This window comes from Ambystoma mexicanum, chromosome 11 (genome assembly GCF_040938575.1).
Source record: "Ambystoma mexicanum isolate Mex_15411 chromosome 11, UKY_AmexF1_1, whole genome shotgun sequence".
NCBI lineage: Eukaryota > Metazoa > Chordata > Amphibia > Caudata > Ambystomatidae > Ambystoma > Ambystoma mexicanum.
Window position 1 is genome coordinate 684,725,169 of NC_090934.1, and position 26,574 is coordinate 684,751,742.

Sequence of the window (26,574 nt, forward strand, 5' to 3'; positions counted from 1 at the left end):
AATAGCTAAAATAATAACATGGTTACATTTTCCTTTTATTTCAGGGCCCACAAAGGTATTGAGTTTTAATTGGTTCCTCTTTAGACCTGATATGTTACTAAGTTTTTATAATGCATCAAATCACCGATGTAGTGGATGTTTCCAAAAAGTGGCATATTGTGTCCTGCTAGTGTTCTCTAGACTATAATCTGCAGAAGAAAAGGGAAAGTTTAGAGTGAAAGCAAAAGGAAAGACAGAAAGAAAGGGTAAAATTGATTAATTCATGGGAAATCAACTGGCAGAAGAATTGTCGTGCTGCCTTCTTACTTTTATGAACATGCAGAATTTCTTATGACTAGTGCAGTTCATTTTGTGAAGCCAAGCCTGAGACGTCTGTTCACTCCTCATCATGTAAAATAAGTGAGCACTCTGCATCCTTCATACAATGCTGTTTAGAACCAAGTTTTATTAATGTGATAAATTATTCATAACATATGAGATCAAGCCACTGGTTTGGCGAGTAGTGTTACTTATTGAGTTGATGTAAAAACAGCGGATATGTGCTTCGTAACCAGCGCGCTTTCTCAAGATGGTAAACCAAACACAGTTTTGACCAATTGTTAGTGGACATGGAGTAAGATGCAACTTATATATTGGCCACATTAATGTATGCACACCATATTCCTCCATTGAACATCACTTAGGCAAAGCAGCAGAAGTAGCCCTCAACTCAAAACTAACACAGTTGTTACCAACACAACACCCTATTACTGGATATGTTAGACATTGTATTAACCAACATTGTGTTAATCTTCAATAGAATAATTTTCAGGAAATTGAAGGGAGTCACATTGGGTTCAGAGTTTGAACCCCCATGAGCAACTTATTCATTTAGCAATATGAGAAATTACATGCCTTGTATGATTAAATGATGATTACAAAGCATGCGCAAGGCAAATTGTGTTATGGAGCATTACAATGATGGCAATGTTCTCATCTGGAATAGCAATGATAATGAACTACTCCAATATGTTGAAATTCCTAACAGTGGTTTTAAAATGGATCGATTACTCACCCATAGCAGAGAGGGAATAGTTTATTTTACTAATTTATTATTTTTTTTTTTTATTTTTTGTATATAATCTATATTAGATTTTTACAAAAGGAGTTCTCGTATCCCTGACATAGGAAATGTTAAAGTGTTGAAAGTTACGTACTAATAGAAGTTTTAGAAGATTGTTAGTGTTAGTGTTCTTCGTGCATGAAAGCCACTTAAATGGCCATCTTTTGGAAAAGCACAGAAGCCAAAAATGCTTTAATTGCAATATGTAGCCACCAAAGAATGATTATCAATAATATCTGGGAGAGTTCTTAAGGGCTAAGAGAAACTACACTGGTGGCAGAGAATACAACATAAAAGCAACATTAATTAGATATAGATTTCTTACTGGCTATGAAAGTAGTACCGTCAAAATGTCATGGTAAAAGCCAATCGAAATAAAGAACTGGCCTCCTTCCTAAAATCAAGTCCAAGATTGGCAACAGGAAAATCTGTATGTATCTGACATAATCTGGATAAATTCATAAAGAACATAGAATCACGCAAAAGCGGGCACATTGTACATGGAAAATGAACCTAAAATTATATATATATAGAGACATAGACGTTGATCAATACACTTTGTCAAAGCATTTTGGCTTTGAGGAAGGAACCCTCAGCAACTTGGTTACCATCATTATTTCACGCATGTGGGAATTGTGCACTTTACCCATAACACATTAAACAGGATAACTGAATTTGATACCCAAATCCCTTTCAAGTACAAATCGAGAGGATTCATCAAGTGCAGCTTCACATATGTAGTGTATATCATTTTGTGCGCATGTCAAAGTTTATATTGAGAGCACCATCACACCACTGATGAATTGCATCTCTGAACATTAACTTCCCCAAGACTCCCCTCTTTAATGAGTGGGCTCTCCTTGCCACCTAGGTTCACAAGCCCTAAACCCACCATCTAACCTGGGGTTGGGGCCATCTGCTCTCTCCTGTTAACTGCAAGTTGCATGTCCATCCCTTGATGCCAAATTGCCCACGCTCCACATCCCCATTGTTAGCATCCTGCACACTTGTATTGTTCCTGTGCAATATGCTTCCCTCGTGCGTGCTTCCCCCTGACTTATAACGTGCTGTGCTGCTTTCTGAAGCTAGGTGTCATGGTGCATGCTCCCAAAACCCTGAAACTGGCAAGTCCATTCCTGCCTCAGGCTTCCTTGGGGGCTTCTCAGGCCCCAGCTAGGCTTACCTGGACTCAGTCCTGGCGCGGATGGCGCCGGGCTCATGGTAGGTGTTAAACATATGGTCCATATACTTGGCTCTGAGATGCTAAGCCATTCAGTACAGGGTGTGGCTTGGGACTATTCTACCTGAGAGGCAGGATACAGTTAAAGGGGACTATTTTCATGGAACTACTTGCAAGGCTATTTAAACCGCACCCTGCAAACTGAACACGCGTTGCGTTATTCTGCACTCCTGCAGCGTAACGCTCACTGTGTCAGGTCAGCTCTTGCTTCCCTTCTGCCACGCCCGTCCAGAGTCTTCTATCCATCGGCTCCTGTGAAAAGAGAAGAACAGGAGTTATTCACGCATTGAAGTCCTTACCTGCAGAACATCCTGACCTCGCCTTCTTCTTACCCACGGACCGCCGCATCGGTAGAAGAACCGAACAGAAGGTACCCTCTCGGGTAACTACTCACCTGAATCGGCCACCACCAGGAACTCTATCGAGCAGTTCTCCATCATTCTGCATCGCGCCGCCACTCGACACGTCAAACGGTTCTTCCATCTTCTTCCTGGAATTGCGCCGCACCTGCCGAACAGAAAAAACAAAGCAGGTTAGTCGCACACAGCAAAGGAAAGCTAAATAAAGCAAACAATTAACGCATGTCGCACAGCGCTATACTTACCAGCAGGAATCCTGCTCATCATTGTCAGAAGAGTCATCCCATCATCCGAAAGCTGCTTGATGCCGCACCTGAAAGACAAGAACGAACATTAGATACCTTGAGCAGAAAGACTTAAAGCAGCTTTTCCAAGGAGTTATTGGAATAGAGACTTACCTGCTTACTTCGGTCCTTCCACTTCAGCAACCTCCATCGGATCAGTGAAGTAACTTGATCCTGGAATGACAGTGTAACCGCGCCCCTGCCAGAGTGTGTAGGACGGAGAGCTCACCCATTAAAAAACCAAGGTGAGCCAGAGGAAGAGAAGGAAAATCGGAAGGAGGTGAAAACTAAAACCAGCTCCATTCAGTTGGCTAATATCTTGTTTCGACTTGCAGGCGAACTTCTCCTGAGGCAAGAACGAAGGGAAGACGCAAGCTAGCACCCTCATTTAAGCAGAGCAACACCAGTGCAGACATCATCTTGCGGACACGAGCACGCCCCGTGGAGACCAGGTGAGTGTGACACTAGGTCCATACACTAATAATAACCTGCAATCGGACAAAAAGATGCACATTGGCATATTACTTGTATATTAAATAAATGATCAGAAATGACTTTGGCAGGCATCCAACATGTACAGCCTCACTAAAAAGAGACAGAACCTGAAGTTGAGGTGATATAAAGCAAGCTGGATGATCAATTTGCAGCTAAAACTAATGGGCTTAACTTTGACAATGAACGTGTAGTTCTTTTAGGAGAAGGACTATGGTATTGCAATGTTGATCGTGACTATTCAGAACTGCTTTTTGCTCATCTGAATCTATATTTAGTACTTGATATTTATTCTTCTGTTAGCTGTTTTGTTTCCTTGCTCATTGAATATTGCTTATTTGTGATTTAATACAAAATGGATAAATCCACACAAATGTATTATGATGTAAAAGTCATAATCTCATTTTACTTCCATTTTTATATTTGTTCATTTTTTTCCGAACTTCCATGCAGTGTTGATGACCGGCTTGCATCTGGATAACTGATACCAATAGCTTCTGCTCTCCTCCTGAACATCTTCCTCTTTGCATTGCTCCACACTACCCTTCAGATTAGTCAATTGGAGGACCACGTGTTGTACTCGAACCGAGTGATGCCTTCTTCTGTTTTAAAAGTTGTAAAAGTTGTAAAAAATGAGCTAATGGGCCTCATTATGAATTTGATGGTATTTCAGCGGTAATTCCGCTGAGATACCACCAAATGGATTTACTGTTACTGCCACTTGGTCCGGCTGAAACCTGCCGGATTACTGATTTGATTTGATTTTGATTTTTTGTATTTATAGCGCGCACATGACAAACTTAATCGTATTTTGGCGCAGATGACAACAGAAATGGTAGAATGTTCAAATTGAAACAGATTCCCCAAAAAGCACGGCTACCTACCTAAAGAGAAAGGTTTTCAGTGCTCGGCGAAATTGCAGAAGAGAGCTCATGGTCCTAAGTTGCAAAGGTAGAGAGTTCCACAGCCTAGGACCGAAGACAGAAAATCTTCTGTCACCTCTAGAGATACAGATTGAATGGGGAATGACCAGAAGATGACTGTCACAGGAGCGTAATTGTCTTATTGGGTGATAAGGCTGAATTAGCTCTCTCAGGTACAGAGGGGCAATACCATTAATGCATTTGAAAATAATGCAGGCTGTTTTAAATTTAATACGGTCAGCAATTCAGAGCCAGTGTAGCTCTCTCCGATAAGATGATACATGAGTAAATTTGCCTAATTTAAATATCAGTCTGATGACTGCATTCTGGGCTCTCTGAAGTCGCTGAAGTTGTTTGGAAGGGATGCCCATCAGTTGACTGTTACAATAGTCAAGGTGGGCACTAGTTAATGCCCCTACCACAGCGGCATGAGCCTCATTAGGAATATAAGGAAGTGCTTGGCGTAGCATTCTCAAGACAAAGTTAACTGCTTTGATCTTAGCTCCCACCCGTATTTCACCCCCCAGGTTTTCTTGCTACATACATCCCAGATTTTTGATTTTTGAAGCAAATTGAAGATTTTTGCCTAGCAGTGTTGGTACAGGCAATTTTTAAGCAGCTGTCAGCAAATGTTTAGGACCGAATAATATAAGTTCGGTCTTAGCAGCGTTAAGCTGTAGATAGTTCTTTGACATCCAGCTGCTTACCTCTGTCAAACATTGCTCCAGTTTACTATACGCTTCCTGAAAATGAGTAATTTGCAGGAATATCTGGGTATCATCGGCATATGAATGGAAATCCAACCCATACCGTCTAAAGATTTCCAGGAGGGGTCGGATATATATAGTGGTGACAAAGAGGATCCCTGTGGGACTCCACAACTTAAACAAATGAGGTTCGACAAGAACTCTCCCCATCTCACACGCTGCTGGCGGTTAGTCAAAAAAGACTTAAACCATTTCAATGCTGAGTCTGAGACTCTTCCTACCTCCTGTAGTCGTTCTAAGAGGATTTTGTGATTCACTGTATCAAAAGCCGCGGACAGATCCAGCATCACCAAAAGTGTGAGCTCCCCCTGGTCCGAGACCTTCAGTAATTCATCCTGTACTATTAGGAGGGCTGTCTCTGTTCCGAATTTTGGTCAGAATCCTGATTGGTAATTATCTAGCAGTAATTCATGTTCAACAAACTCCTGGAGCTGGTTAGTAACCACCTTCTCAAGAATTTTAGCTTGCCAGGACAGTCCTGCAATAGGACGATAATTTTGCAGAACCTCTGCGTCCAGTGATGTTTTTTTTAGTAAAGGTGAAACTATAGATAGCTTTAAGCTCTCCAGAATGGTCCCTGTTAACAAAGACTTGTTAACAAAAGTGGTGATAAAAAGGGTCAATTCATGTGCCAATTCTTTGGCTACATAAGCTGGTAAGGGAGAGAGGGAGTCGATTGTAGGTTTAAGGGTTGTAATAATAATATCTTTTTCAGTGACTGAGTAAAAACCAAACACAGATACAATAATCTGATTTTGGGGACTGTCAGATTTAGATACCACAGAATTAGTAGTACATATCAATGGATTTACATAGATTGTCTGTTCAATATCTATCCTTATTTTTTCGATCTTATCTATAAAGAAAGAGTTGAACAGATTAGCTCGTGCTTCTGTGAGATCAGGTACTGAATTTTTACAATCTGGATTACAAAACCTAGATATGATGGAAAACATTTCTCTCGGTGGATTACTAGCAGATTGTAATTTTTTCCCCAAAAAAGCTTTCTTGGCCGCAAAAATGGCCATTTTATATTCCAACAGGGCATTTTTAGCTTTAATTTGATTTTCTGAAGTAGACTTTTTAAACCACGTCTGACTAGTTCTACCAACTGACCTGCATAATTCTCGTAAATTAGCTGAGAACCAAGGTTGAGAAACTTTCTCAACCTTTCTTTCTCAAACTTTCTTGGCTTTTGGTTTTTGCAGAACTGTTTTATTACATATGGCATTAAGAGCCGAGAATCCCATAGTAAAAAACTCCTCACATGAGGCTGTAGAGTCAATAGAATCAAGAGACCCAGAAATTTCAGTGCGAGCGATTTTATCTAAATCTCTGGCTTTCGGAGAGTAGGAAACCTGCCTAGTCTTAGTGTTGAGTTTGGCCTGATTAGACATATTCAATACAAAGAATTTAACAAGTGGTGTTATAGTAGTGTATGTCCCCATTTATGGAGTCTGTACAAGTTCTTGGGGGTTTCAGCAGAGTTATCACTGATGGTAATTCCGCCGGAATTGCTGTTTTTTGGCAGTAAGGTGGTGGGAATTACCTCTATCCTTTTGCTGGAGGTTTTTCCTCCACCTTACCTCCAACCCCATAGTTCAATGGTAATGCAGTGGTAAGCATTGCCGTTGTTTTTGGCCACACCGCCAAACACATAATCAGGCCCATATGTACCGTAACTGATCGCACCACTGCATATTTTTGATTGCAATGTTGTATTTCCATTGCTTCCTAAATAATATTGTTCCCCGTCTTAAGATCTTCAGTGACATACCTTTCTTAAATGGCTAACAAAAATCATGTCTGCCTTGCATTAGGATCCATCAGAGTAGACTTTTTCAAAATGGCCACCCCATCCTTCAGTGGTCAATCAAGCAAGCTAGCCGGCGACTCGTAACACAAAAAATGGCATTCCACATGAGTATATCGTGCTCAGCAACAGCCACCCTCATATGGCGCTTCATCAAACTTCAATGTAAAAGTAAGAACAAGACCAACAAAACAACTGATGCTACTACCTTTCTCTACCTTGTTTTTTCAATTTTTTTTTAAAGTTTTTAAACGTTTTAAATTATTTTTGCGTAAACTATATCCTCCTATCTTCTTTACCACTCAGCTAACGGAGGATAGCACAGGAGCAACGTGCTGATCTTGACGTAAAAGTTCGAATCCCGGATCCGTGCTTAGAAACCAAACTCGGTACGGTATTAGGCGTGTTATAAAAAAACAATTAAATAATTAAATGAAGCTCCTGGACATAGTAACATTATATGCAGGGTAAGCTCATCTTTCCAATGCAAAAAATGATATGCTAGCATAATTATGTGTTCATTCAGCGATTAATCATTCCACTCTTATATTAAAGACCCACTTAGATAGTACTTATAGCCAAGAATAGGTCATTAGTTAAGTGCGCATTAGTCTTTTTGTAGGATAAACGGCATTAGCAATATGCAAAATATGAAACGTTTCTACTTTTCTAGGTTCATCGCCCTAGCCTCACTCTTTCTGTCCCCCTTTTCCTTGCACAGTGTCACTACTTTAAGTTGCTTACCCCGTATGCCTTTTTTGTACTCGTGTGAAAGTTTAAATTATGTCATTCTTCGTGCACCATGCAGGCTTTTGAATAATTTATCCAGAATGTAACATTTGACTGGCATGTTGTTTTGTGCTGTAATGTATACTTCTATTCTGTTTGTCAGTTTTACAACCTTAATAAAGAAAACCTTGGTGCAAAGCATGTCGGCTGTTTTTACATCACCTCAATAAATATCACTACTCGCCAAACACAAATGGGTTGAGCTCACATGTGTTACATTATGAACAAAGTATCACATTATTAAGAAATGGTCCAAAACAACACACTGGAGGATGCAAAGCGCTCAGTTATTAAATACCTAGGATTGGCTTCTTATTGGCTAAGACACACTAATAACGTAAATAGTAGAGGGAAGTGACTGTGATAACTTGGATGTATGAAACTCAAAAAGTGAGGAGTGTGAATGAATAGTGTAGAAAGTGAGAAAGAAGTTCCAATGTGTCGGTAAATTGAGGTTCATGTACTTTAAGGCAGTTTTTTTATAAGCTTTATTTACAAATTTCCAACAATGTAATTTAGACAAATGGAAGGCAGTTTTAATTTATTTATTTAATGCTTATTTATAATGCACCTATATACAAGTGTTTTGAGGCGCACAAGGTTGAGGGATGGGGGAACAATGAAGGCAAGGAAGCGATCTTAATAGGCCTTGTGACATTCAGATTGTGCACGTGCAGTAACGAGAAGTGCAGGAAGGGCAGAGGGGCCCATGAGAAAGAGAGTGCAAGGGAATACTAGGAGGAAAGGGTCGGGGAAGCGAAGGAGGAGGAGCGGGGACCAAAAGCTAAGTGCGATGAAGGTGGCTGGAATGGCTCAAGGCCACCCAGTCAAGTGCAGGCAGGGGGGCCCTGAAGGCAAGTGCAAGATGAGGAGGGTGGAGGTGGGTCAGGGGAGACCAAGTGCAGGGGTAACTGGACAGGAGGGGCGTGACTGGAGCCCTGTATGACTCTGAAGGAACCAGGCTGCCAGTCAAGGCAGAGGAGGAAATTATCAGGTGAGGGTCAGGGGGAAGGAAGTGGAGAAAAGGAAGGTCTTGAGGAGCTTCTGGAACTTAAGGAGATCCGTATCAAGTGTTACAATATTATTAATTGTAATCTATAGCCTCTATAGCTTTGTTACAGATTCTAGAATGTCCTAAATGATCCCTTGAAGAATTGAGTGATATGTTGTCTGAGAAAGGGTTTAATATCTCTGATTAATTAAACACCAGCAGAGTGATAGTGGAAAATAAAATTGCAGAATTACTAGAGGATTAGTAATTGTCAGAATCCCAATCTTTTGAAGTAAGTAACCGAAGCTGACATGTCCAAGTGTGAAGGCATAAAAGGAAGTACTCAAAGGTAAGGATTCTTCTCATAAAACAGTTACGTTTAATATGCAAACAGATTGAGGTACTGCAAAATTTGAGCAAGTTAAAATGGGTACAAACAGCACAAAACTCTCAAGATCCTGAGATTTAGAACAAAATTTACTGTACCTCTAATCCTTCTGACATTGGTAAGTAAAACTTATTCCATATTTATATTCGTATGTAAAATAATGTTTGAAGCAGTATTAAGTATATTAAAGCATTACAGAGTAAACATTTAAGCTCATCTTTAGGTAAATGTAAAGTGCAAACAAAACATCAACTATAATAAAAATAAATCATTAAGCTAATCAAAATCATAGGATACAAGTCAATGAGTAACATGCTCGGTATAATGTACAAGCTGTAGACTTGTTTATAATTGGTCCGATCTGGTTTGTATGTCCCTGTGGTTTGAAAATGCAATCAACCATTTGATCCTCCCAAGTAAAGTACAATGCTCATTTTGAGGATTGATGTCAAATTAAAGGTACACATTTCAGAGTGATTGTATGGATTAACAGATCAGATTCGGGGGATTCATATTATAACAGTCCCGTTTGTATGGCTTTTTTAAAAGCTGGAAAATCTTTAATGGAGCTGATGTAATGTGGGATTACACTTTAAATGGAGTTCTCTGGCATGCTGAAAACCAACGTAGTGAAGCTACATCTGGGGAATTATGTCCATTACTCCCCAGTCTTAAGAACAGATGGGCCGCTGCATTTTGCACTCTTTGCTGTCTTAGAATACATAAGCTCGAATGCCAAGACAGTGACTATTAGCATAGTCTAATCTCAACATATGCTGCCCATGCTTGCAATGTATTTTGCAGGAAGGCTGGCAATGGAAATAGTCTTCTTAGTGGGTTAAGATAGATAAGGATCGCCTAGCCACTTCTGTGATCTGGGAACATAGTGTTAACTTCATGTTCTTTGTTATGGGGATGTTTAAGTTAGATTGGAAGAGTTAATGGAGAGAATGTTTGCCAGTATTGATGATCTCTATTTTTTCTGGGTGGGGGAGCAATTTACTAGCCGTCATTCACTGGTCAATCTGGAGGATATACTCAGTGATGATGGTTTTAGGAAATGTGAAAATTAGTTATATCTCATCAGCATAATTATGACAAGCGAGAGTTTTCAGAAAAACGTAGATTAAACAAGTGAATGTTAAACAAGAGAGGTGAAAACTAAGAGCCCTGGGATGTTTCAAAGGGACATTGTTTGGGCTTAGAGATAAAGGGTTCTGTAATTGCTTGTTGTGCTCTATTTATGAGAAAGGGAATCATCTTTTCCAGTACCAGATCTTTTGTTTAGCTCAAACATACAAGACCTCAACATTTCAGGATTTCCTTAAATAAAAACTCACCGGACATCTCGGCAGTATGAACACCAAAGCATTATTCTAGCCATCCTCGCCCCAGTTTAGTAGTATGCTGCACCATATAGAACACATAACTTATTTAGTACTATATCTGGGTCTGAAGCCCACTTGTGCCACTGTCCAGCAAGTTATTATTTTCAGTCAATAGTGGCACAAGGATCACTATCAGTCTCAGGCGGTTCAATTTTTGTATTGAAGATTTTGTGGGCCCTAGGGACATATATCTCTCTCTCTCTCTCTCTCTCTCTCTCTCTCTCTCTCTCTCTCTCTCTCTCTCTCTCTCTCTCTCTCACACCAGGTGTAGCACCTCGCCCTAACCAAGGTGTCCCTGTTCCCAGGTTAATAGATACAGAAGATTGACCTCTACAGTCTAGTTCTTTCTTCTGCTAGTGATGAGGACCTAAAGGCTAGACACCTTTATATCTGTAAACTCCCTCAGAGATTTCCTAACTTTACTTACAAATTCCAGTGGATAGTGTTCTACCAGAATGTCAGGCGGCTATGCCTTACAAATGCTGTTTTATTTAGGCTCTGCCTAACATGCTTGCTCTTACCCTCTCCCTTTTCTATTCTTTCCTCTTACCCACTCCCCCTCACTCGTCCCTCCAATCTCCTGTCCCTTCAATGTTCTCACTCCTTTTAGGTCTTACCTCCAACCTTTGTTACTACACCTCCGAGTACGCTACAGCTCCCTTCTCCATGCTCCTGCTCCCTGCACCCTACTACTCACCCCAAAATACTACTACACCCTCCAAACTACTACTACACCCTCCAAACCACTACTTCTCCTTCCACACCACTATACCTCCCTCCAAACTAAAAGTACTTAAACACCTTCCTTCTATCCACTCAGTACCATACACTTCAGAGTCACGCCTTACACTGCCTTTCTAAATACAGTCACCAAACAAACATCAGCACTCGCACAACAGTACCACTTTTACTCTCTAGCTAATACCTCACCTTCTCCAGAAATTGCCTCCTCAGTCCACCGCTTCTTTCTCCCTCACGCTAGTCTCTTGGTCATCCTCCACCTCTGACCTCACCCAAATAACCCACACTTCCTGCTCATATCTCTCTCTCTGCTAGCATTGGACCTCTGGCTTGCCCCCTAATGGAAATGTCAGCCAGGGAAGGCAAGTGTTCTTGTTTATGTTCCGGACCCCTTTTCCAGGTCTCACCAAGGCAGGTTCTCAGAGAGGAGATTGGAGGTTGGGTGGGTACATCTCCTCTTTCTTTCCCCATAGGTATAGGCAGTTTGTGTGTTCCTGCATGGGCTGGCCAGTGCTGCTCGGCAGCTCTGTGAATTAGTCTTGTCTGCCACGTAGGAAGAAGGCTTCAGCCTCCTCTCTACCCGTTGTGGATCCCTGCAGCATCTGGTGACCAGGCCTGGTCGCAATTGCAAGGGTTGATTATAGGCTGCTTAGCCTACACATTTTTCTAGAAATATGCAGTTAGATGTAGCCCAAACATGTTATGATTGGTTCAATCTAAACCTGCTCTTTATCAGGTGTTTATAAAAGGCTTTTTTGGAACTGTTGAGTTCCAATCCCAGATGCAAAAGAGCAGTTGATGATCAATCTGGTTGCTTCGGTTACCAAGGGGAATCATAGTAAGTTTTTGAAAATTGAAAGATGACATGGTTCATCTGGTGATACAGCCAGAGTACTATTGGATACTGGGTGGTCAAACTCCTCTTTAGATAGTCTGCTGAAAGAGGAGAGTGTTTCATTGCAACGGCCAGTGCAGGAGATCAATTTTTCAGAGAGGAACAGAATCAGGAAAATGCCAAATGGGCGTCCAGCATAATAATGAGAGAATCAGGAAAACTTAAATGAGAAGACTGTTGATGACTGTCAACCCTTTATTGAACACAGACAGCCTCTTCTCTGACATCCCAGTCTAACTGACATGACGCATCGGCCAGAGAAAGCTTCACACACACTTACGTGTCTCTTGATCCATGATATCATACATACCAGGATAATACACAAGGTAGAGAAGTAGGCAGATTAGCACCATTCCCCTCCTTTAAGGTCAAGTTCCAATGGGAACAGTTCACATCTAGCAGCACTGAAGGTGGAAAGGGGAAAGACAAACAACGACCCTACAAAATCGGTAGAGCTGCCTGCCTTGAAGTTGAGTGGAAACAACACAACAGAAATCCTTTTACAATCTTTACTTAGCTCCCTATTCTGAAAGATTATGCTTTACAAATAATGTACAGAAAACGTTCACAACTCTCCCCTTTTTCTGACCTCAATCCAGCCACTTCTCTTCCCCTTCTAACAAACCCTGGGAACTTTCAGGAATTTGATGGATGGGCTAAGGCTAGGGTCTGTGGTTTTAGTCTTTTAGGTCTTGATGTGCTCTTGCGCCAACATAAAGCAAAATGCCTCTTGAATTCCTAAAAGGATTCCCCAGGGATTTTCTGCAAGCAGGGTTGTCTGAACAAAGGGACACCAAACTTAAATCATGGTGGGAGATACCAAAACACTAAGGGGTTTTCTCCTATGAGTGTGCAAACTAAAGGCTATCCACTTCCAGGGTTCTATCCCGGGAATATCTAATTGACTCGCAATGTGGGCTTTAAGTTCCTGCACTTATTTCCTTGACTCCTGGCTTTGGTATTGGTTCCTCTGTTTCTTGTCATTGTTTCTCCTCTACTTCTCATCCTGGTCTTACTTGGTTCTCAAGAGACCCGTCTGCCTGCGTCTTGGGCCAAGAGGGAGGCCCCAGAATCTTGTGGTGAGGCCACAGCATGTGGACTGTGGACTCGCCACGTGCGTTATTGCATTATCAGTACTGAGAGACAGACAAAGGATATGTTTCAAGAATTTACTTACAAATGTGACAGCAATATAGAGTGTCAGACGTTTTCTCAAATCAAATGCTAAAAGTGTCAGAATAATGGTGGCCAAAACTGTCCATCCCTAGGGTGAGCATAAAGTGCAAAGGGTGGGGGGGTCCTTAACAAAGGAATCATAAGAATATGGATTTTCTCTCTTGCATCAAAGGGAATATTTACTGTACTGTGTGTCTTATTTCAATATAAGTTTCTTGAAGGGTCTCTCCTTTCTCCCTCTTATTCTTCCAATAGCCACCTCCAAGTATTTCCCAACAGTCTTTCTTGTCTCTGTATTCTATCTTTTGTGTTTTGTTTACCTCACTTCCATCTCTGAGGCTGTAGCCTTCGTTCTCAGTTCTCATATAGTGCCTCTCTATTCCTTTTCCAACTTCCCATCTATACTTTTACCACTATTCTTTTGACCTCTTGTACTTTTATTGACGACTTTCTCTCTCTTCCCACATGGTACCCTGGCCTCGGAACGGTCGGGAGCAGTGTTCCACTACTTTTATTTTTTCTGTTTACCATTCGTCTACCTTTTACGACCATATTCACCACTCTATATAGCGGATTTGTCCATTCATATCCTTGTGCAAGTGTAAAGTTATAATAGGTACCTTAGCTACTAGTCACTTAGACTATTGGAGTGCCATGGCCGCAACACTTGCCACATGTTGCACTATACTTCCCCTACCGAGAGAGACCACAGTTCCACTACTTTGTTCAGTACACCTCTAATGAATACCTTCTTTATACTCTAACTCCCTCTATAACAATATGTCTCTTGCCTGTTCCATCCAACAATTATTTTTGTTCTGCTCCCAGCAACTCTTTAACAAAATCCACCCCTCCCTATTTTCCCACACTTTTCTTAATTCACCATAAAAAAGGGTCTGCTTTTCCCAGTACTCAGTTGTGGTGTTTCCTCATGCTTGTCAAGGAATGCCTCCTCGTTAACAGCTAGGTCCACACACCCTGCACTCCCCACCCTACCTGGGACTCTGTGATCTGCTCCCCTCTGTCTCCCCCCATGCTGCCAATTTGCAACCCTCCCCTGTTACCTTCCCCCTATGATTGTAAAGCACTCCATTGCTTCCCGAAGCTAGGTCCATGCTCAATAAATACCCAAATAATAATAATTGCAGAGCCTCTATGGTCAAGGCTCCTAGGGTTTGCTGCTCTCGACTGTCCAGCTCTCCCCAGTCTTGTCTCCCCCTCAACAAGCGTCTCTACTTGAGGTCTCCCTGGACCTGCCGTCTTTGTTCATGATCTTCCCTGGACTGACCAAAACTCTCCAGGTCCCCTCACTTAGGATCTGCCTTCCTCTAGGTGCTGCCCAGGACTCACATTCTTGCTGGGTTATCAGGATTTTACAGCCTACTGGCTCCTCCCTTTGGGTGGACCTTAGGGTGATAGCCTCCAGCTGGGCGCTGTAGGTTGTACATTTTCCTGATTAGGCCATATGCTCTGAGTCAGATGGTCTGTCGAGGGTCTGGCCTAAGGTTGCATTAGAGCCAGATGCCATTTTGGATTTTAAAGTGGGCTGGATGGTGTACTGCATCTCATCCTCCTCCCCTGGGGCGGTCTGCTTTTCCTAGTGTCTCTTTGTGATGTCAGTGTTTTCATATAGAAACCCTCCAGTAAGGTCAGAGACTGTGTATTTAGTTTGGGTTGCTTAGCTGCCTGTTCAAGGTGCATGAATGGCAACATTTTGGCTCCTGTGATGAGTGTATCTGCTGGTTAGGATCTATGAGTGATTCTCCAGCAGTTGGCGTTGAGGTCTGGTATGGATTCAAAGCAGTGACCTTGATATTCCAGTATGTGTTTCGAGGTCGAGCAAGATCGAATCATTTGGTAACAGCCCGGAGGAAGTTGGCGAGTAGCGTCCTGGTGGTTATAGTCGAGAGCCAGCAAGGAGCAGTTAATTCAAGCCAGACAGGTGACTGGCTCAGCGTGGTAAGAGGTGTCATTGAGCTGGTTAGATCAGTGCAAGCACGTCGGGTCAAAAAATTCAAGGGCAGTAGTTGCATGGTTCCATGTGGCGATCAGGTGCTGAGTAAAGTCGAGGCAGGAGTACATTGCAGTGCTTAAAGAGATGCAGATTGTGTGGGCCACTGGTGTCAGTTTGACCATCCAGGGGACGGCGAAGATTCTGGTGGCTTGATTGCACAAACAGGTTTGAGCAGTTGGAGCAAAGATCGCCATTCAAAGGAGTACCCCCCAACCCTGTCCTGGCCAACTTTTGATGAAGATTGCTGGCGGTTCGACTGCGGCTCAAAGGCTGCAGCTGCAACAAAGGTCTTCTGGTTTGAGCCGAGGCAACGGCATGCTCAGCTGGCACAGTGTGGCAGTGAACTTGTTCTAATATGCAGCAAAGCGGTCTGAGATGGTAGAGAAACAAAAGCAGCAATGTCGGGTCCTGTACGTTGGAAGGTGTTCAAATCAGGCTTGAATCATGAATCAAAGTAGTTTGTCTGGAGAACACAGAACTCCTAGCTGGTTCTGTCCACTGGTTGCTGCAAGTCCCAATCCAGCTGCTCAAGGATGCATTTTGGTCCTTGTTATCGTTCTCCCAAGCACTAGGGAGGCTGGTCCACAACTGCAGGTATTCTACATCACAGTGAGTTCCTTGGTACCATTGTGGCTGGTGGAGTGGCAGGTCTTGCTCCTGCAGCAGATTATCCCCAATGGTCCCTGACAATAATTAGGGGACAGAGCTTGCCTCTGCCTTTGACACTCAGTCTTCACCACACCGGCAGAGGACTTTGGAGGGATCCACTCTCCCGACAGTGGTCCACTGAAATCTTCTTGAAAGGTTGAAGCCAAATTATAATTCAAAGAAGTGGTGTGAGATCCCCTTTTTTTTAAAAGACAAACCCCCACAGGTGATTGGACTAAAGCTAGCCTGCTTTAGGGATCCAATCCCTGTACTTGGATGAAGAAGACTTTGCCTTCTGACATTTGTACATGATTCTCCTTATCTAAACTCGCCCCGACTCCTTCCCTTCTCACTAGGATCAAAGGTCTCTTGGGTATGCAACACCCTGGTGTGAGGCTACTCCTCTTGCATGGGCATGGTCATGCTTGATTCCTGGGCACAGCGCAGTTTCCCCTTGAATGCCTTTCTCTATAGGAGGGTGTTACCTACCCTCACAAAGAGATCAAAGAAAAGGCATGGACATTCAGGTTCCTGCCTTGCCATATGGCAAGACCAGCCTGTCACATCACCTTCTACAGCTGATCTGGCTCACAGTGTGGTGGAACCGAGGAACCTGATGCACAGGGCATTCGCAGATTGGAGAGATCTAGTGGGAACATAAGGGCAGAATTTGTCCCAACGAAATTCTGCATTGTGACCATAAAAGGCATGGTGGACCATGCAGAGGGTCTTAAATTTGATTCTGCCAGCCACAGAAAGCCAGTGTAGGACACGTGTATGGGAGACGTTTGTGCACAATATAAGTAACCTGAGGCCACTCTAGTGGCAGGATTCTGGGGAACTTAGCCGGTGGAGGAAATACGCAAGATGAGCGAGATAAAGAGAGTTGCAATAGTCCAGATTACCAAATATAGCAGAGGTGACTACAGGTGCATGGAAATGGGGGAGGAGCGGTATAAAAGAAAGGACCTTACGTAGGACCTTGAGTTTAAAGTGACCAGTCCAACAAACAGAGAAACTGAGATCTTAACGCCCAGGTCTTTCACAGTGGCCACCAGGGAGGGAAACGGACAAAGAAAGGAGGGCCAGAAATCTGCGGTTCAAAGAAAAACTATAGGAGACCCAACCACCAGTACCTCAGTTTTTTCACTGTTGATCTTGAGCCCGTTAAAGCACATTCAGTTGCCCATTGACTCAAGGCAAGAGCGGAGACTTGTAGCAGCTTCAGATTGTTGAAGATCCAGACGTACCACAATTCTGTGTCATCCGTATATGTGTAAGACCGAAAACTATGAGAGTGGATCAATTTAGCCAGAGGCTGAACATACACGTCAAATGAGATGACTTGGGCCGGGGCCGACTGAAAAGGGGGAAGAGAAAGAGACTGACAGCGATCCATTAGGAAAGAGTGAAACAAAGACAGGGCCTGTCCAGAGAGGCCAGCCCTGCCGACACCACCACTGTCGGCTAGGCTGGCCAGGTCGTCAGTTACCAAGACAAGCACTGACTCTGTGCCACAACCTGGTCGGAAACCGGATTTAATGGGGTCGAAGAAAGAAGTGTGTTCAAGAAAGGAAGAAAGAATGGGGGTGATGAGATCTTTCATAGAAAACGGAAGCAGCAAAATAGGTTGGTAGTTAGTCGAAGAGCAAGGGTCAAATGAGGGTTTTTTTAAGCAGTGGACCATGCCCTTCTCATGCCCTTCTCAGGCATGGCTTATTTTTAGACTTTAACATGCCACCAGAATGGGCTACTCATAATCATGATATTTTGGAACAAGGGTGCATATCATAATTGCTCTCCTGTGATGCAGTGACTTTGACTGTCACTTCAGCTGTCAAGAGGGCTCCTGTGACCTAACAACCCAAGGAGGGGGCAATTGCTCCTAATGAACCTTACAGGTTATGCCCCAGCTGTATATTTCAACACGAAAATTAGGTCAGGCAAACCTTTTTCGCTGGGATCGACTATCGCACTCAGCAATCTAGCGGTGTTAAAAAAGTTCTTGAGGAGAGACCGACTTTCAGTGTGACGACAAATGCGATCAAATACACGCTCAAACAAGTTGCTTATCGTGTAGTTAGTTAATCGTACTCGATAGTTTTTAGGCACAACTGTAGCAATAAGAAACAGAACAAAGGCAGACAGAGACATTTTCTAACTCAACCTTCCTATGCCAGGGAATAGCCTTAATCTGCACTGGTGAGCCACCTGTATGTTAGTGGATAGAAAAAGGAAACAAGTTATTAATGTTTTTGTTATTGTAAACAAAGGCTGAATATGTTATTTTATAATTTCTCATAATGCTGTTTTCCAATAACGAGTAGCTGTCTGGGTCCCCTTTTACACATAAAAAGGAAAATAACAGGATAGGACGCCTAGTAAGGTAAATCTGGCAATGTACAACTTTATTGGCCTATACCCTAGGAGTTTCAAGCAAGCTAAAACTAATATTATAAAAACGAATCAGTGCATTTAAAGTCTAATCAGTAAGTCGAACAGCTTGCTAGCCGTTCGGACCAACTGGTATTCATAGTGTCTGGCAAGTATTTTCTAGCCTTCACTACCTGTGTGTCTACCGGTTTCAGTGGTTACTTTCATGGTACCACCTTTTTCAGAACAGTCTTTGAAGAGCGTTAAGCTCCCATGAGTATAATTTAATACTGACTTATCATAATTGGCCAAACACTTTTTACAGCCACTTCGCTTGCCGAACCAAATCGTGTGCCAGCAAGTCAATTGTAACTGTCTCATCTTCTGCTTCTTTGGTGAGGTGTTGTACATTTTATGGAACCCTAGAATGTTAATATGAAATCAATCACTTCTCTCTCTTAGACATTTAGAGCCATAACTTCCTGATCATGTTATTCGAATTTAGACACTTGTTTGTTTAAAATGACATATAGCAGCCTTACTTCGACTTTGTGGTTCTCAAAATGATACTCAGTGGTATGAAAGTGTATATTTTCTTCATGTGGATACTTCATGCAAGAGAAAACCTGTAATCATGGGTAGAAAATGCATGGAATTCTAAGTATTCTGCTGAATATACTTGTTCTGTATGTCGATGCATTTGCTTAGCTGCGTTAGTGTGGGTGATTCAAATTAAGGGATCACACACTCCTAACTAAGGAGTCAATGCTACTATGATGCTAGTCTTAGCAACGATCCAATGGTAATATTTTGCTGATTTAACTGTTGCGTGCCAGAGAACGCATGCCGTAGAATACACAGATTCGAAGCAGGGCGTGTCTACAAAGCCCTGCTTAATTCGAGCCGCATGCTCGTCACTGCTAGCAATGGATTCCCAATCTAGTGTTGCCCTTGGTGGATGTCCCCTGCTATGGCACAGAGGTCCTGCAATTTACCGGGAAAGGGTAAAGTTAATCCCCGTACTGAAACGAGCAGCAGTTCCTCGGGTTTGCGTAGTTGACACCAGCAGAATATTTGCATCACTGTTGCCTGACTACATGCTGTCACTTGACCATGTCACAGTATGCCGGCTTTTCAGGGTTTTAGGCTCGTACAAAGACTGCCATCTTTAAGTGGACAATGCATATAGCAGTGTTTGCCAAATGCGACTCGGTGGGTTTCCCGAATTGGGACAAAATCTAGTCAACATCACCTAAACAACCAGGTCTTCTGTTTTTTTCTAAACATTGCAGTGGATCCCATTTCCCTGAGATCTGAAGGGATAGCATTCCAGGCTCTGGGAGCAGCCAGAGAGAAAGCACAAATCTTCACCTGCATCAATTTGCAGGCTGGTATTTTAAATTGATTAGTATTGTTGGACCTAAGAGTCCTTGTACTGGACTTATTAACCAGCGCTTCAGTTGGGTATGAAGGGCTTACACCAGCCAAACGTTTATGAGTGATCAATAAGAGGCGGAATTCAATTATTGTCCCACTAGGCAGCTGGGTCTGGCCTCTGACACATGATCCCTCCTATTGAGGCCAATGATCACACTGACTGCACTATTTTGCAGAGCTTGCAATCTAGTGCAGTCAGATTTGGCGATGCCCACCATCCACCTACTGCAGTAGTCAATTTTTGACCCTATAATTGCTCTCGATATGGTTTTACAGCTGACTTGGGAGATGTATGGATGAAACATTTTCACTTTGTCTTTATTTTTTATGTTGCATCCTGCCAAAAGAAACTGAGTGTATTCAGTACCCATCCTCCGTAATTTAGCCTCTGTGCCTATTACCATGAGTTTGGTCTTTTCTTTGTTCAATACAAGACCAATACTTATCATCCAGGTTTGTATAAGATGATATATTTTATGGATAGTCTTTTCATCCTCTAGATGATTACCAAAGAAAGGGATGACACATTGCGTGTCATCCACGTAATACCTAAAGCCAACACCGATTTCCTCAAGGAGATTGAAAAACAGGGACAGTCAAAATATTATAAAGTGAGGGAGATAAATGGGCCCATTGTGGAACTCCGAACGCCAAGAGCTAATGTTTAGCTTCTGCCTCCTTGCTACACACTCTGCACCACTGGTTGTTCAAGAATGAACTAACCCAGAGGGAAGCACTTTGAGAGACACCTGTAACATCCTTGAGCCTGGCCACAAACAACCCGTGGTCCACCAGGTCAAAAGCTGCACATAAATCAAGCAACATAAGCATTGCGGTTTGCCCTTGTCCAAGATCTGTAGTAGTCTTGATTTCAGATCTAGCCGGGCTGTTTCCGTCCCATGCCCCTGCCTGAAACCTGACTACCATTTGTTAAGAATCTCATGGGCATTAAGGTGTGTCGAGATTTGAACATACGCTACACAGTCTTGCTGTAGTTTAGTTTCTCACAGGATATTCTCTGGCTAGTCTCAGAGGTTTCCTTGGATATCCTCTTTCCCATAGCCGGTCAGTCAGTGCATTTGCTTGTTCATCATATTGTCCAGTTTCAGAGCAGTTCCACCTGAAACAGAGATATTGCCCAAAAGGCAGTTTGTCTTACAATATTTTAAAATGAAAGCTGTTGAACTGCAGTAGAGAATTCCTGGCTATGCTTTTTCTGTAAACTTTGGTCCGTAAGTGATAATTTTTAGCTTGAATTTCCAGATCTAGGAAATGCACTGCTTCCTTGCTGGAAGTGAAAGTGAATTTGTGGTGCCTGTTTCTGGTGTTAAGCCAGTTTATGAATTCCTCCAATTGTGCGTGGTCCCCTGTAAAGATCTTTGGAGCATAGTCGACGCATCTACGGCAGAGAGCGATCCTGCAATTGTACTCATACATGTGGTTGTTTTCAAAATTGGCAACATAAAGGTTAGCAAGGGTGGGGGCAACCGTTGTTCCCATTGCAGTTCCAGACAGTTGCTCAAAGAATTCTTCCTTGTACCTGAAGAAATTCTTTGCCAGGGGGATCTCTGTTAGCTGTAGTAAGAGTAAGCGTTGGATTTGTAAAGATGACCCCTTATATTCTGGAATGTATCTTCTAGAATGTTGTTGACAACAAATAGTCTCCATCTGGGGGATGGGTGTGTACAGTGACTCTATATCCAGTGTGACCAATATCTGAGTTGTTGGATCAAAGGTGATCTTTTACCAAATTCAGTACTGCAGTAGTGCATTTTATGTACGACTTGATGTGTGTTATCTCAGGCTGTAAAAAGAAGTCAACAAATTGGGACAAGGGTTCAAGAATCAAGTTAATGCCTGCAACAAAAGGGCAGCCTGGTGGTTGGGAAACTCCTTTGTGTACTTTAGGTACGGCATAAAACGCTGCGATACGTTGGAAGGGTAGCTTCTTCCACTATTGATGCTATCATAATTCTGATGTTCACTGTAGGATCACGTGGGAGACGTTAATAATGCTGGTTGTCATTCAGCAACGACCATATTGTCATAAGTTTCTCTGTTCATTACGACGATCACTCCACCCCCTTCCCCCTTATAAGCAGGCTTGATGATAATTGGGGTATTGTTACTCAAGTTGTCTAGAGCTTGTCGTTCATTTGTCGACAGATTTTGGTAGTTAAGAGAACCATTAGAAGAACAAAAGGTAATCGATTCTGCCATCACAGTCGGGGTGGTGGGTAGAATTTAGATTTGGCATGCAGTCCTGAGGTGTCCCAGATATCTTCCCTACTGCCAGTTCTAAAGCCCCAAAATACTGTTTCAACCTGATCTTTCGTAGGAGTTGGGCCACTTCGATTTGTGTATTAAATTAATCATAATTGGCTGTAGGTACATAGCTTATACCTCTCTGTAGCACCTGAGTTTCACATCTAGTCACCGAGTGGTCTGATAAATTTATAACTAGTAATTCTGTGAGGGAAACCTCCCTCTCCCTCGGCTCCCGGTGATCCTGGGTGATTTCTGGTCTCGTCTCCTGCTGTGTCCTCGTCCTCTACCTTGTTGCTCTAAAAAGGCCTTTTCAGTCTCCCCTGAAAATGCTGGAAACTACCATCTTGGTATTGGAAAACTGGTTCTCTTCTCTGCTTCCTGTCTCTGGACTGATCTGTTGTCCATTCCTGATGTCCCAGTCTGCGCTTCTTCCTCTTTGCTTGCACTAGAAAAACTCCAGTGGAAAGGGTTTTTTTTCTTTTAGGTTGTTCTTGGTTGCCGCCACTGTCGCACATTATACCCATTTGTGTCTGAGGAGGAATTGTCCTCATATTACACATTAGTGCTATATAGGTAGATATGTTCATGGGTCTATGCCACCAGATCTTTTAGTTTTGGGATTTTTTTTTTGTTAAGATGAATCTCTTTAAATTCTTTTATAGTGGCATTCAGCTCCTCTAGTTCTTTCTTATAAGCCTCCAGGACAATTTTTTTATGTTTATTGCTCCTGTTTTTGTTGGATTTCATTCGTTAATTTGACACAAACTGCGTTTGCTATGTTTATAATTCGGATGAGCCAACCCCTGGTTGATTTGTTGGCGATGTAGTTCCAGTCCTTTTGGAACTGAAGCACATCTAAAATGATCCGGGGCTCTATCCTGATACTAGGGCCATTCGGTTCGGTGTGTGACCTCAGAAATTCTGTAATTAACGAACCATGGAGTTCGGTCCTTTAAAGTTTCTTTTTTAATCCCTCCAACTCCAAGTTCAGCTATTGGTAGTTTAATGAGCGGTGGGGGGTTAGGAAGGAAAGAAATGGGGTTTCTCATGGGAAGGGATGTAGATCGTACACTAGGGGGACACCCCAAGTGACTTGGGCATGGGCCGACTGAAAAAGGGAAGAGAAAGAGACTGAGAGCATCTGTGAGAAAAGAGTGAAATTAAGACAGGACCTGCCTGGAGAGGCCATGCCAGGCCCAGCCAGACGGCCAAGTAGGATGGTGTAGTCGATGGTATCCAACGCTGCTTGCAAATCTAAAAGAATTAGAGTGCCCACACCACCACTGTCGGTCAGCCTGGCCACGTCATCGACCACTGAGACAAGCACTAACTCTGTGCCACGACCAGGTTGGAAACTGGATTGAATGGGGTCAAAGAACGAAGTGTATTTGAGAAAGGAAGCAAGAATGGGGGTGATAAGACCTTCAAGTAATTTCATAGAAATAGGTTGGTAGTTAGCCGGAGAGGATGGGTCAATTGAGGGTTTTTTTAAGCAGGGGGACTATGCCCTTCTCAGGCATATCTTATTTTTAGAGCTTACCCTTCGACCAGCATGGGGTACTCATAATCATTATATTTTGGGAGAGGGGTGCCTATCTTCATTGCTCACCTGTGCCGCAGTGACTTTGACTGTCACTTAAACTTTCAAGAGGGCACCTGTGACTTAAACCTCCTCTGTGCCACTACAATGTAGGGCAGGCGTTGCAATCAGGCTACTGATGCAACAGTGCACATATGTTCACGAAGCTTTTGACACGGAGTGTAGGGAAGGGGAATCTGATCATCAGATTAGCCTTTCCGAGATGGAATTACCTGCATCAATTTATTAAATTGATAAAAATCAAAAAAGCCATGGCTTCTCCAACCTTGCCAAATGGCAATCCGCCACAGTAACCAACAGCACTTTTTTGTTGGGGATGGAAAGATGTTACCTACAAAAAAGACTGTGAGACTGTGTGCCCCAATCATGCAACGGACTGTTAGATTAAAAGTAGGATTGGATAAAGTGACTGACATGTGGCCAGATTGCAGATGTGGAAGTAAAATGGATGGGGGCAGAAATTACTTCAAAGCCACTTTCGGTTAAGCACAAATATTTATTTTGTATTTATTTATTTGCATTTGTAAAGCTCCAAAGCCCGAGGGCATCAGGGTGCTGTACATACGGGGCACAGGACCAGATTGGGAATACGGTGAAGGGGGTTATAACAAGGGCATAGCAATACTTCTGGAGTCAGGACAAGCGGGACAACGCCATCAGTTTTTAGGGCAGGTCACATTAACTTCCAACCACGTTAAAGTTGTGAGAGCATTTGTAACTTTTTTTTTAGACTTTAAGAGGACGGTTTTGATCGCCCATTCCCTGTGATCCTTGCATGATTTTTGTGTGCCAAATCTGAATTCCTTTGCAGAGATTCAGTAATCGCTTGGTGTTATTATGGCAAAGAGGTGCCATCTTTACCAAGTTGGTTAGATTCAGCAGTTCGAATTACCTGTATATACAGTCCTGGGTGCACAATGCGCTCTTAAAGTAGCTGTCATATTTGTGTTTATTAGATTTAAAAGACGGGTTGAAAGTAGTTGATTGATCTCTTTTATCCTCCGTGTGCAGTGGGAATCCGGGATACCCTATAATAATGGGTGTAATAAACGCAGTGGGATCGCAAATCATTTTATGGAGTGTGGTTTCCCTACTGTGTAGTGTCTGCTGTGTTCGTTGCTCTTGGGAACATTCTGACAGCTAGACATTTAAAGCCCTAAATTGAGTGTTCTGTACATAAATACAACGAGGACTGCAAAAAGGCCACGCTCGGGTCATAAATCGTTCTCTGCAAGTGATTTTAGGAACAGAGACACCGGGCAGACTGGAGAGCCATGCCTGCCCGGCCTCATCACGCTCCATCAGTATTGGTTCAATAAGCCGAATGTGTTTTTAATGTCAGCGGTGAAGACGCAAGAAATGGGACTTGCAGTTCAAACGATTTTGCTTTCCCTCCTGATTTATCTTCAGCCCGTTCCTGAAATAACCATTTCCCAACTATTATGACTCAAATTATTCAGCCAGTGATCCATGGCTTCGAATGCCAGATCTGAAAGGGCTATTGGTTCACTGGACTAGAAAGAAGTTAAAGATGTTAAGGTGTACTTTCAGCCATACTATTAGGTCTTTTGTGAATGTTCTGCCCCAGCTATTGGCACTCCACTTTTAATGTAAGGGCAGCTTTGGCATTCCTTTGAAAGCAATGGTTAATGCCCTATGACCACATCTCCTGGTGGAATGTACACTTGCCCTGAGTAAAGCGTATTCTTTCAAAGCAGATCTCTTAATCGGCCTCGTGTGCTTCTTATGCGTGTCAATGTTTACTTGCCATTAGTCATCTGCCTAAGTTAAATCACCCTTGATGCCGATGATTTCATCAGCAAATTATCCAGAAAATGCCCTCTAGCTTATTGTGACAGTCCTGCCACCCGATGGCTTTCCTGCGAACTCCTGTGGCCTAATTAGCCGGGTAGTAATCTCCTGCACCCAACCCTTTTGCCCCTTTTTCACGACACCTACGTTCACACGTCCCAGCTTAGATGAATTTGAGATGTACAATCGATTTTTGTTTTCACCCTCTCTCAGCCTCTCCCTGTCTCTCTCTCTCTCTCTCTCTGATTGACAGTATCATCCAGACAAACAGAGTGCAGACGTGCCAGCAGGAGAACTGGAGGAGCGCGTGCAGAGGTTCATCGAAATCGATCAGGCGTGGAAAATTCTAGGGAATGAAGAGACAAAAAAAGAGTATGACCTGCAGCAGCGTGGTAGGTCTCTGCCTCCCAGTCATGCCGTGGAAGCAGCTTTTCCAGCACAGGGCCTAGCAGCGCTTGGCAGATATTTCCAAAGTGCTTTTGTGTGATCTCTGATTTCAGTTTAATTGCTTTTTTTGCTGGCAAACTGCTTTACACGCTGTTGTGTTTTAATGTCTGCGATTCTGTTGCTGTTTGCGGGCTCTCTTTTTTAATGATATTGTGAGCTTTTCATTTGGAAAAAATAATTGTTCCCAATATTATTGACAATGACGTATTTTAAATTCCAAGGTTATTGAAACATACTTTTATGGATCACTAATGGGTTCATATCGACTCCTAACATATCACTTGTCCTTAAATTTGGTTATCAGCATTTTCTCCATTTTAAGATTATATATCTTTGCAACATTACAACTGCAAAAACTAAAGAGGGAAGTCAGAATACTGTTTTTAGAAAGGTACACCCGTGACCGTGTTACAGACCCATGTAATGTAGATACATAAAGAGTGGACTCTGCAGAAGGCCAATTAAATCCCATTTTTTGTATTCTTGAGGTGTTTGGACAAACTGTGAGAAATGTGGTCTTCTAAATTCTGTTTCCCATCAGCGTGGCCTATATTCCAGAGGGAAAAAAAGATGTGACTGGATTGCAGTGGATCCGGATTATAAATGCATAATTTGGCGTTTAATATT

At 42.6% G+C, this 26,574-nt stretch overlaps 1 protein-coding gene across 3 annotated transcripts in view; it reads left to right on the forward strand.

Annotated features, from left to right (window-relative positions):
- DNAJC24 (DnaJ heat shock protein family (Hsp40) member C24) overlaps positions 1–26,574 on the forward strand; it is a 507,623-nt gene that overhangs the window by 270,890 nt on the left and 210,159 nt on the right. For all 3 annotated transcript variants that reach the window (XM_069623542.1, XM_069623544.1, XM_069623543.1), the window contains exon 3: positions 25,754–25,892. In XM_069623542.1, the coding sequence (XP_069479643.1) occupies positions 25,754–25,892 (139 nt within the window). The remainder of the gene's footprint in view (positions 1–25,753; positions 25,893–26,574) is intronic.